The following is a 12,085-nucleotide window of genomic DNA, read 5'->3' as shown; positions in this document are numbered from 1 at the left end:
ACGCCTCCACTCTGCCAAGAGATTGGTTTTGATTCCCTCCTGCCTGTCTCAGGTTGTGGCGAGGGTAGCAAGAGTCCTAGACCCAGGCTGTGTCCTGGGAACGGCAGAAGCAGAGGCACCAGCATTCCCTCGCTCTCCATCTCCTTAGCCCCCACTGTGTCTTCTTTCCCAACCAGCAGACCCTAACCCACTCACTTTAGAGCTAAGCTGCTGGTCGACACGGCACCTTAGCTCTACTGCTCTCTTCGTCTGGGAAAGGCTCTGTGAATGATGGGAAGCAGCAGAAATGAAGCATCGGTGGCCGATGGAGCGTTTGCAGATTCTCGCGGGCATCCAAGAGAGTTCTAGTCACATCCACATCCTTGGCGTGATAATAATCGTGCTATCTTTGTACTGATGCGGTCGAGGCGCCACCGGAGCAATTTATGCATTACCTTTCGTTTTCCTGCCGCAGCCCTGCAAGCTGGGGCCTGTCGTTATTGTTGTTTCATAGACGAGGAAACGGAGGCACGGAGCCGGTAGCAGGGCCTCCAGATCCCACCCCAACCACTGTGCTCTGCAGCAGACGTTCTGGAAACTCGAGCAGCAGGTTTTGCAGAGACTCCCAGACTTTTGTACCGAAAAGGACAAGCGTCACAGAGCCTGGGAAAGTGGGGGGAGCAGCAGTGGAGGGAGGGACCTCCTCGCCCCGCTGCAGCCCTTCTGGCTCAGAGCTTCCCGGCGGGCCCAGGTGGTCTTGGCAGGGAAATGAGTCTTTCCCATTAGACCCCATCCTCCCCAGGGCCTTCTGCCCTGCTCTGCCTCTTGCCTGCATCTGCGCATGTCTCCCTCATGGGCATGAGGACAGTCCCCAGACCTCCTGTGGGGGGCGGGGGGCGGGCTGCCAGCAGCCAAGGGCAGGGCCTGAGAGCCCTGGCCCAGGAGGTGGATGGTGTGGGTTCCCGCCCTGACTCCCCCACTGAGGTGCTGTGTGACTAGCAGGTTAGGCATCTCCTCCCCGTGCCTCAGTTTCCCTGCGTATAAGATAGAAGTGGTGACAGTAGGACTTGTCCCAAGGCCGTTGGGAAGATGTGAGAAGATCAGCGAGCGTCTCCTACGCTGGCGAGTGAGCGTCTCCTACCCTGGCGGCCCCAGAGGCTTGTGGGGAGGAACCAGGGCGCCCAGTGGGCTTGGCTGAGTGTGCAGCAGCCACTCCGGGCCCCCTCCTCCTCCCTGTGGGCTGGCCGCCTCTCTCCCACCTGAGGCTAGTATCTAGGTACCAGGGGCAGGGGCGGCCGCATCCCCGTCCCCGTGACCGGATCCGGAAGAGGGGGAGCCGCGTCCCTGTGACTGGCATCAGCCCTTCTCCCCACTTCTCCAGTGATGGGTCGGAACCAGATTACCTAAGAAGGTCCCACAAGTGCACTCTTGTGTTCCTGCTTTGTTTTGTGTCCCTTGACCTGCCCCACTGGGGAGGGCATTGCAAGTGCCCCTCCTCACGCAACCCCCCCTCCACTGCTGCTTCGTGTGGCCCACCCTGTCCCACTGCGCATCTCCTTTCCTTTGCTTTTTGAGGACCTTATCAGCATTTTCACTCCCGTGTCCACCAATTCCTTTAGTGTCTAGCAGCTATGAATCTCCTTGCTCTACTTTTTCCTAAATGTGGTCTCCCACCTCTGTAGAAAGCAGTCTCCTCCCTTTGGGGTGCAGCTCTGGCTGTCTGTGCTTATCCGTCTGTCGGTGGAGGTTTGTTGTGTCCGGTACTGTGCTGGTGCTCCAGGTGAGGGTGCACAGGTAGACAAGTCCCTGCCTGCTGCAGGCAGTTGGCAGGTGTGCGCCCTGTCACTGGTACTTGCCCTTCAGGCAGCTTGCCCCAGTTAGGCGAGAGGGGCCTGAGTACCCATCACTGTGGCGTGATAGTGTGTGTCCCGTCAGCTCCCACCAGGATGTCCGAGCAGGCAGTTAGTGGGAAAGGGTGTCAGGGAGAGCTCTGGGGGCGGCAGTGAGGTCTAGCCAGTCTCTGAGGAAGAAGAGGGGCTTGAGGTGGACGGGGTGGGCTGAGCCCCCAGTTGGGGACCCTGTATGTATGGAGGCCTCGAGATGGGGCACAAGGGGGTTCCAGGCACCAGGGAACTGGCCAGGAGAGGGTTGGGGCAACTGCAGGGATGAAGCTAAAGCCCTGGACAGTGGCAGGTGGGTAGGGTGGTGAGGGGCTGTGAGGGAGGCCCTGCGTGACTTGAGGAGTGCTTGGAAGTTACCTTCAAGCTTCAGGGCTGTTCAGTGCTACTACCCAACCCCCATCTACCTATCTCCCTACCTGCCTGGCAGCTGTACCTACCCATCTACCCACCTGCCCACCCATCTATCCAGGCATCTCTCTGTTGCTGGTTGACATGGTCCCTCCTGGGTCTGAGGTGGTAGATGTGGAGATGGGTGGAAGCAGGAGGAGGCTGGGGGAGGGTCCGGGCCAGAGGTGACAAGAGCCCACTGGAGGCGGCGATGACTGTGCCCACGGGGCTGTGGTGGGCTCTGACCTGAGCCACTGGGTCAGGCAGCCCACGGGCACAGAGAGGGTCTGGTGCCGCTCTGACCCAGTGCCTGACACTGACTGAAGGGGGAGATTCTGGGCGCATCTCTGAAGTATGAGCAGGAAGCCCAGGGGACCCTGGGGTCAGGAGAGACCTGATATCCCCCTGTGGGTGGCAGGGAGCACCCCACCCCCACCCCATGTCAGAAGCCTGTCGAGGCACCAGGCTACTCTCACCTGATCTGTGTGTTTGCTGGCTGCTCCTCACAGGCCAGAGGACCCCGGCTGTTGAGGGTGGAGGAAAGTGGGGGGGGCTTGTGAGAGACCCTGGGCCTGAGTGGCGGCCGTGCTGTGCACCCCGGAGGGCTCGGTGGACGTCCGCTGCCTCCGTGTTAACGATTATTTCTGCCTCTCTTTCGTGTCCTCTCTTACAGCCCCCAACTTCTGGCCCTTTCACCTCCTCCTTTGGAGGGGCAGGATGCTCAGATGACCCCTTTAAAAGTAAACAGGACACTCCCGCTCTGCCTCCGAAGAAACCTGCTCCTCCGCGGCCTAAACCGCCCAGCGGTCAGTACGCTTTCTTCTCTCACAGCCACCCGCCCACCATCGCCAGGTGGCGGGGGCACTGAGGGCCCCTCCTTTTACCAGCCCAGAGTAGAGCAGACGCTGCAGGGCCTGCACTCAGAGCAGGAGGGTCTCCCCTCCGCCCCGTCGCCTGGGTCTGCACACACTGTGTGCCTGGGACATGCTTCCTGCCCCACCTGCCCTCGCCTCGTCGTCTGAGCCCCTTGGCTCCGGGCTCTATGTGGGGCTCCAGGGTGGTCTCCGGAAGGCCAAGAGCTCAGAGCCCTCCTTGTGGTCGGGAGAGCTGCCGCATGGCCCCCGGTTCAGCATGCAGTCGGGGCCCCTCCGGCCTCCCCACCCGACCCGAGCTCTTTCCCAGGTTGGCTCAGGGAGGGCCCAGGGGTGGGGACGGCAGCAGCAGTGGCTGAGGCCCCCCCTCAATCCAGTGCCTCCAGACTGGTTAAGGACTTGGGGAGGGGTGGGGGGGTCTTCCTTGGCCGTGTTTGATGTGAGAGGAGGCAGGATGGCTCGGGGCTCCCTTCTCCTCCGCTCCAGCCCCAGCATCTAGGTGGATGGCTCCGAGCAAGGGGTTTCCTGTAGACTGTACCTCTCCTGGCTGCGGTGGTGTGGCTGCTTTCTCTCAGGAGTGAGCCTGGCATGTCCGCCTGAGGATGCTGAGGACTGTTAGCTCAGGCAGGGGACCTCTCTTACGTGAGGGCGATAGGCCAACAGGCCAGGTTACCAGACTCAAAAGCAGAAAGCTATTGCTCCAAGCGGCAGAGGGATTCACTGCAATTTCCCAGTCCATTTATCTGTCCGCTCTTCATCATTCGTGCTCATCTCCCAGCAAAGTCACCTATGTTGTCCTTAGACTTCTGGGTGGCCACAGGAGAACCACACGCTCCCTCGGTCGTGCCTTCTGTTCCACAGCCTTCCTCTCCCCGGTCCTTTCTGTCGGAGGGCGCTGCTCTCCTTCCCGCCCGAGCTCACCCTTCCCCATCAGTCTGCCCCGGCGACTCGCCTTGGCACCTTGTGGTCATCAGTGCAGGCCTCCAAGCTCTCTAGTTTCAAGGGGTCATCAGTCCAAGGCTGGCCAGTCTTCCTACACCTGCCACTGGAGCCAAACAGAGGGGAAGCTATTTAAAAACGCTCCCTCTCCCCTTCTGTCACCTGGGCTGGCCAGGGCTTTCTCTCAGGAGGACAGGAACTCCGCCTGCATTGCCCAGTTTGGCCTCCTTGTGGATGGGTCATGAGAGAAAGCACGACCAACAGGCGGGGTGAATTTATAACAGGTTTTCTGTGAGCTGTGAGCAGAAACACACACATAAAGAGATCACTTCTGTAAGCCACGCATCAAAGGCATTTATCATAAAACGGGGGAGAAAAGCAAAAACAACAAAGGAATTCCCTTGTGTCTGTGAGAGGCCGCTTATATATACCTTAGAGGCAGTGGCCCTTAGGGAACCCCTGACGGTCTCCTGATGGAATGACATTGGGCCTTCTCACTCCGCCTGAAAGATGGGAGCCACAGCACACCTGCACACACGTGCACACGCAGTCACACACTGCACTCGTGCACACGCTCTCACAGTGCTTGCATACACCTGCATGCACACTGCACACGTGAAAGTACACACACACGAGTGCACACACGCCCAGCAGCTCAGCATCTGTCGGGCCTTGTGGAGGAGCTGCTCCCCTCACTGGCTGTGGCAGGCGCAGAGCTTCACTCTCGGGGTTTCTTGGAAACACTCATCTCAGCCTCCTCCCCTTCCCTGAACCAATGCTGGGTGCTTTTGAACTTGCCCTCCACTGTCACCTCCCCTTGTGTCTCCCTCTGCGAGCCTCTCCACCCCGCCTTGGCTTCTGCTTTCAGTGTGTCGTGGACTTAGAAAGCAGAGCCCGCCAGAGGCACGGCTCACCTCCTTGGAGCTGACTTCAGGGCTCGGGCTTTTTAGAGCGCTGTCCACGTTTGGGGAGGTTTGGCCTTGTATGCCGGGGGTCTCAGGCTGCCTTTGCTCGTGGCTTTGGGCTGCTGCAACCTTGCTGTGCCACAGCCTGCTAGGTGCCAGGTGCCCCGAATATCCTCTTCACATCACAGCCCTCAAGGTGCACGTGCATGACTGTTTGCTTGCCAGATTCCAGCAAGACCCGCAAAGACGGGGCAGGCACCATGATGCCCTCTTACCGGAACTGGAAAGGGAAGTGAGAGAGGTCACGTGTGACCCAAGGTCACGCAGCAAGGTGGTAGCAGGACCAGCCCTGGACCCAGGGACCACCTCCACCCCCCCGCCGGCCTCCCACCCCCATAGACAACTGTAATGAGAATCAAGCTGTGAGGTTCGGGTGCTCTGGACAATAGTCAGCTTGTGTGCAGTGCTTAATCTGTGAGCGGCCACGATGTGTCTGCGTAGAGGCCTAAATGTCTCTCGTCTGGTTCTCTTACCTAGAAGCAGTGGCTGAACAGGAAATCCCTGCGTTGTACACACTGCTGGGTGGTAGGTACACACTGTGTGGCGGGTGCCGCTGGAGCACTTCCAGTGATGTTTCTGCTGTGATTTCATACTAACCTCTAACAACCTGGAAATTGCTGGCTGTGCCGATGCCGATGTACCCACGAGGGACACCTGACCCAGCAGGTGGATGTAGGTGGGTGGGGGGCATTTGGCTCTTTGAGGGATGCGCAGGAAGGTGTCCACCCCACGCTGCTTCCCTGATTGAGGGAATTGGAGCCCAGCTGTGCACACTGCTCTCCCCTCCCCCATCCAGGCCGCAAGGAGCAAGGCCACTTAAACAGGAGCCGCCTGGCAGTTATCCGGTTCTTAGCAAGACAGGTCAGCAGAGGAGAGTTGGAGGAAGTCCCACTCAGAACGGTTGTTATGAAAGCATCAGGCCTGGCTCTTGTTTTCTTGGCTGCTAAAGATGAGAAGCAACCAAGAAGATGGCCAAGTGTTGTTGTCATTGTTTTTGTAAGAAAACAAAGTCCAGCAGTTTGCAAGGGAGGGAATGGAATGTGCTTTTCTGCTCATCTTGCTGACCCAGCCTTTTCCCACTTCGAGGGGCCGCGTGGCCAGCATGTGGCAGTGGCCACCTTCACCTGGGAACGCCGGGCGGTCACGCTCAAGGGCCATCCTGACACGTGGGGGAGCGTTGGTCCCAGGCGGCTGAGCTGGGAGGAGATGAGGCAGGTACCCTGCTCCCGGGGACGTGTGGCCCTGGCGGTCGAGCTGTGATCCCGCGAAGGTAGGCGAGTGGAGAGTCCAGCCTGCTGGGTGATAACGATTTTTCTCACAACCCACACACACAGCTTCGTACCTGCACTCCAAAAACCAAGAGAAAGGAGTGGGCTCTTCTGTAACCCTCGCCGCCCCACGTGTGAAATGGGTCTGACTGGCCACATTCCCACTTGAGGCTTGTCTGCAGGGGACCCAGAGGTTTCTAGAACCCTGCCAGGTCTTTGCGCCTGGAGTCGGCTCCGATGTGTGAGGCCAGGACAGGCGAATCTGATGCCATATCCCTCCAGCATCTGGGCCACCTGTCCCACTAGAATCCCGAGAGGCTGTGTGATCAGGATGGTTTCACGTTCCAGCCTCTTCCATCTCCCTGAGGGGCTCTGGGCAAGTGTCTTAACCTCGCCGAACCTCAGTTTCCCTGCCTGAACATGGGACCAACTCTGGCCTAGCATGTGGCCTCTCTGGTAAGTGCCTTGCACAGTGATTACCATGATGGGCATGGTGTGCATCCCCCAACCCATCCCCAGGGTACAGAGACCAGGACTCGGGGTCCTCCTTCCCTAGCTCCTTTCCCGGGAAAGACAGAGGCTGGGCCTGAGGTGGACATATGTGTACAGGGATTTATCAAGGGATCCTTTTCCCCCCTGAGATTGCAGTTTAGCAGAAATCTTTGCAGTTGAAAAAAAGTCAGAGCGTGGGTAGTTGAACTTCAAAGAGGTCTCCAGGGTCCTCTCTGGCGAAGCTCAGCTGTCGTCACTCGTGGGACCAAATGCACGTTTGGGTCTGAGTTACTCCTGGTTTTTGGGGTGCCATCTCTTGTGCACCAGTGGCTTCAGTTTTTACATTCTGTGGGAGCTGTTTTTTTGTTTGTGTTTTTAAGCTTGATTAAAGATTAATTGACATGCGACAAACACACGTATATAAGCATCAGCCTGTGCAGTCACGGGGATCCCACCAACTGGGACCCTCACCAGGGTTCTCTGGGAAAGAGTTCTGGTGCCATAGGTGTGTGACCGGCACAGCCCGCGGCTGGCCGTCTGCTCTGACCCAAGCCAGAAAGTGGACCTTTGGGGGCTGTCAAGAATCGCCCTCTGTGGCATGTGCACGGAGCTTTGGCGTCAGCACTGAGTTCTCTGTGCCTGGAGGTCTTTTCTAGAAAGGTCTATCAAGGTATGAAATGACCAGCAGGTGTCTGTTTGGGGTAGAGAGAATTGGTTTCTTCTAGGCAGATGCAAAACAGACTGTTCTGGCAGCCGCCGAAACCTGTCCGTTAGAGTTAGCGCTGGCACACCTCCCCCAGGTAAACAGCGGTGTGCTTTCTGCAACGGACCGGAGATCGAGATCAGTCAGAGCTCACCGCTAAAGAGTTTCTAGGTAAAAGTTGTTGATTTGCAAAGGGAGAAACAGATTTTTTTTTTAAGTGCAGGAAATGGCTGTGTGGGTGTCAGTGATTGGGCCTCGCGCCTGCGGCGACAGATAGCGGGATCCTGTGCCCCGGGCCCCACCCTTGCCACTTCCTGCAAGTGCAGCCCCGCGTTGCGGTTCCTGCAGCGCCCGGGTGACACCAGCTAGCGCGCCTTCACCGCTAACCAGCCAGTCACCTTTAACCTTTCCCCAATTTAATTATTATTACTGCTAATAACCTTTGCACCTTCAGGATAAAACCATGCACACACTGGTGATGTCTTTCTGAACCCTTCCCCTTCCCATAATTCTTCCAACACACACAGGACAATGGGATACCATTTAACTGGGGTCCTGTTTGGTTCAAGTGATTCTCAAAAAGTAAATAGATAAATAGTCATTTCTCCCCTAGAACATGAGTCCCCTCCCACAGCCGTGACTGACTCCACACAGGGTGACTGGCTGCGGAATCTTTCTCCTGGGCGGTTTTCTGGTTGCCACCCACTCTTGGGCCAGCCCGCTGGCTCGGTAGTCTGCTTGACCATCCCGGGAGCTGCCACACAGGACTCGGTCAGGGAGGACACCCCGGGTTCGTCTGTGGCGCCAGCCCAGGTGTGTGCTTGGCTCTGAGATGCCAGGCTGGGGGTGAAACCAGGGTGGTCATCCTTGGCCCGTGTGGGTTCTGTCCCCTTCTTTATTGCACAAGATCCACTCTTAAAATGGCTTCTCCAGTTGAGCCGTGCGGTTAGCACCTCAGCCTTGAGCTTAACTACTTTAATTCCGTTCCCACGATGATTTCAGAGAGATAATTTGGTGGGTACCTGTGAAGTTCTAGAACGGGACAAAAGCAGTTCACTGCCAGCTCGAGGAGCCTGGAAAATTGTGGCAGTTGCCAGCCAGCCAGGGTTGGGGTGCTCCAGGGGAGCCTCAGGCGCCCAGCCTGGCAGAGTCCTCCTTTCCCACAGGCCACCCCCTGCCCGCCGGGAGCTTCTGTGCCAGGGCTGGGCGGGACCCCTGACAGCATGTGCTCGAGAGCCAGCTCCCAGCAGAGGGAGAAAAGTCATTGTCCTCTCAGCCTCTTAACCTGTAAAACGCCTGGAGATGAATTGCTCTTTGGGGTGAATTTCTGTTCTGCAAAGTTGGCAGAGTTCGAAAATAGAAGCATTTGCCTACCTTAGCACACGCCCACCCTCCTGCACCCGGAATCGAGCGGTGGATTGAGTGGGAGTTGAGTGACGCTTTTGTTGCCTGTTGCTCAGCGGGGTGCGAGTGCCCAGGCTTGGCGTTCTGGAGCAGAGGAGTCAGGGCTCAGCCCGCTGGGCTCTGGCGGCGGGGTGTAGCGGGGCCTCGGGTTGGGGTGCAGGCTCTCAGAGTGTGGACTCTCCTCTCTGCTGTCTGTGCATCCGTGTGAGCAGACAGCAGTGGCCACCTGGACCCCGGCCCCCTCCCCGGCCGCCCGGGGAGTGCCTCGTGTACCTGCCCCCAGGCCTCCCGCAGCCCCTTGGTTCCACCTACAGCAAGGTGAGGGGGCCCAGGAAGATGTTCCCTGTGCAGCCCTTGCTGTGCTGATGGGATGAATGTGGTCCCTCATCCCTCCATCTCTCACATTCAGAGCACTGAGTCAACCCCCCGCCGCCACCATTGTCAGTTGCAAAACAGCACATGTGTGTATCTGAGTGGGCGGTGGGAACTGGCCGTAAAGGGAGTGAGAGTGGGCGGGTCCCCCATCTACTGCAGGCTCTCTCGGCTCCTTTCGTGCGGCCCCTACAACGGAAGGGGGCTCCGGGTGGGCTCTGCACCTCCCCCCTCCAGTGCACAAATGCCTTCAAACGGGCTTCCAGACCCGCTGTGTGGCACCGTGGGGGTTTTGTTAAATGTGGGCACAGCGCTTCTCTGCCCGTGCAGTGGGGCGTTCTGGCAGCGTTGGCACTGCTCTCTAGGGAGGAACAAAGCCTGGGCCACCACGGCCCCAGGGCTCTCCCCGCCAGGCTGCAGCTGACATCTCCCTTGTCCCCCGCCCAAGGCACCCTAGGCCCCTCAGAGGGACGAGGCAGGCCAGCACACAGGGCTGATTCAGCAGAGTGTGTTGCAGGCGCAAATCAAAGAACAAATATGATTTTTCAAAAAGCAGAACTGTGAGACCTGCCAGTCTGCATTATTTTAGTTGCGAAGACTGATTTGTGATTTATAAATTCGTTTATATGTCATGTACCCCCTCCCCGTTTTTCCTGCAGAACTAAAGTAGCCCCTGTCAGGTTTCTTAGGAATGTCTTAGGAGCTTTTCATGGAAACCTTGAAAATTGTATTTTTCAGTCCAAAGGATATTTGTCTTTTGAGGACCCCAACAGTGTGGCTACTTTCCCCCCTTCTCTCCTTTTCCTTCTGACAGTGCGAAGACCCCACATCCAGTGGGCTCCTCAGCCTTGACTCCCCCGGGCACCTCACAGAGAATGAAAAACCCATCAGTTCAGGGGGCGCCTGGTGGATAATAGTAAATATTTGTTCAGCTTTTCTCAACAATTCAGAACCAAACCTCATCCTGTTCCCTTCAATGCATTAAGCAGATTTTTCTTAAAATTCAGTAAATATTTTTAGTGGAAAATCTCAAGACTGTGATGGTGGGGACCTCAGATTTTATCTGCCGGTGCTGTGCTGCTTGGCACGGCTTTGATCTGCCGGGTTTGCCTTCTCGCGTGTGCCTCAGCCACAGCGAGCGGGGCTGGTGTCTGCAGGACTCCTCGCTGGCAAGCCACTTGGGTGGCCCTGTGGGTCACGTCCTGAGAAATTAGCTCTCCTCGCTCTCCCGCCCCATCCCGCCACGGGGGGACGTGTGTTTTTCACGTGTGTTGGTGAAAAGCGATCTTCTTCAGTAAAAAGTTCCCAAGTGATTATGGATGTGAAAGGTTGTGCTCCGGACAGCCTGCTTTCTCTCTCCCTGCAGTTAAGCTTTTTTGGTGGGTTTAAGGGGGCAGGAAGGGAGGCACCAAGGTGACAAGGAGTGCCTCCTCCCAGCCACAGCTCTCCTGTGTAGCATGACTCTCGGAAGCCTGGAGGTTGTGTAGGCGTCCCCTATAGTATAGGACAAGTGACAGTTGTGTAGGTGTCCCCTGTAGTGTAGGACGAGTGACTGTTGTGTAGGTGTCCCCCGTAGTGTAGGACGAGTGACAGTTGTGTGGACGTCCCGTGTTGTAACGAATGGCAGTTTGGGAACGTCCTGTGTTGTGTACGGTAGTAGCTCAGGTGGGGCAGCTGTCCTGACCACAAACCTTTGTTTTTTATTTTTGTGTTTTGTTGTTTTTGTATTTAAGTCTCATCTACAGAACTGCATTTTCCAACTGCAGCCCTCAATCTTATAAATAGAACGCAGCAAGTATCTGGTTGGGATGAAAACATATACTCAGACTCATGTCTATTTTTGATATTTTCATTCATCTGATTTATTGAGACCCCCCCGCAAAATCACCCAACCCTCTTAACTTTTCTTCTAAGTAAAGAATTTCAAGCAAGAGAACCTGGCCTCTCTCAGTGTTCATGTTTGTACGTTGAGGGGGATTTGTGTTCCATCATTCTCTCCACTCGCCGCCGCTGCAGGGACCCTCCCGGCAGAGAGCTTCCCGAGAGGCGAGGAGGGAGGGTCGGCACGGGCTTCACCACTGCTGGGTTGCCGGGGGCCTGTGTGGCCTCGGAAAGTTCAGATGTAGGAGAATAAAAGACCTTGCTACCAGGGTGGGGCCGGCCACCGAGGTTTTTTTTAACAGCACACACCGTGGTAAACCATCGGGTTCATATTGTTTTTGCTCAAGGCCGTCCTGTGTGTGGTTTCGGTGCACCGCTGGGGTAGCTGCTGAAACTGCTGCGGTTTGAAATAAGTCCTATTCTGTCCTATCCTCAACCTTGCGTTCCTCCCCCTGGTCATGAAGACTTCTCTGAGTGACGGAGAGTCTCTCTGGGGGGCGCAGCAGCAGCTTCCAGCCCCCAGGGCTGGAAGTCGCAGCCTCCAGCCTCTGCAGTCACAGCCTCCCCTACGCTCAGGGCTCCCTTCCCTGGGCAGGTGTCTAGGAATGACAGGCCAGGTATCATCCTGGTTAGCTTTATACCAAAATTAAAAAAAAAAAAGTGATCTGTGCTCTCTTCACTGAAACACGCCCCAGTCAAGCTCCTTCCTTACTCACAGTACCCGGAGCCATGGAAAGGCATAAAGCCGGGCAGCCGACTTTGCTCAGGGGGCACAGAGGCAGATCGAGTTACTTTGTCCCGTTTGAGATGAGCAACACCTCAGAAAATCGGGAAAAAAAAAAAAAAACAATTAAGGAGTTAGCAGATAGTAGTTACGTAAAAGCAGGAACTAGCCTCAGAATGTTTTAAAAGTGCAGCTGCT

General features: G+C 56.7%; 1 protein-coding gene across 11 annotated transcripts in view; it reads left to right on the top strand.

Annotated features, from left to right (window-relative positions):
- The window catches only part of EPS15L1 (epidermal growth factor receptor pathway substrate 15 like 1), a 100,349-nt gene that overhangs the window by 76,066 nt on the left and 12,198 nt on the right, over nt 1-12,085 (top strand). For 5 of the 11 annotated variants that reach the window (XM_060093821.1, XM_060093820.1, XM_060093816.1 and 2 more), the window contains 2 exons: nt 2,941-3,073; nt 5,521-5,568. The exons of 2 other annotated variants lie outside the window; for them this stretch is intronic. In XM_060093821.1, coding sequence (XP_059949804.1) covers nt 2,941-3,073; nt 5,521-5,568 — 181 coding nt within the window. The remainder of the gene's footprint in view (nt 1-2,940; nt 3,074-5,520; nt 5,569-12,085) is intronic. 4 more of the 11 variants (XM_060093822.1, XM_060093819.1, XM_060093825.1 and 1 more) reach the window with 2 other exon arrangements.

This window comes from Mesoplodon densirostris, chromosome 3 (genome assembly GCF_025265405.1).
Source record: "Mesoplodon densirostris isolate mMesDen1 chromosome 3, mMesDen1 primary haplotype, whole genome shotgun sequence".
Lineage (NCBI taxonomy): Eukaryota > Metazoa > Chordata > Mammalia > Artiodactyla > Ziphiidae > Mesoplodon > Mesoplodon densirostris.
The sequence above is the reverse complement of the archived record's forward strand: the minus strand, read 5'-3'. Positions and strand labels throughout refer to the sequence as shown.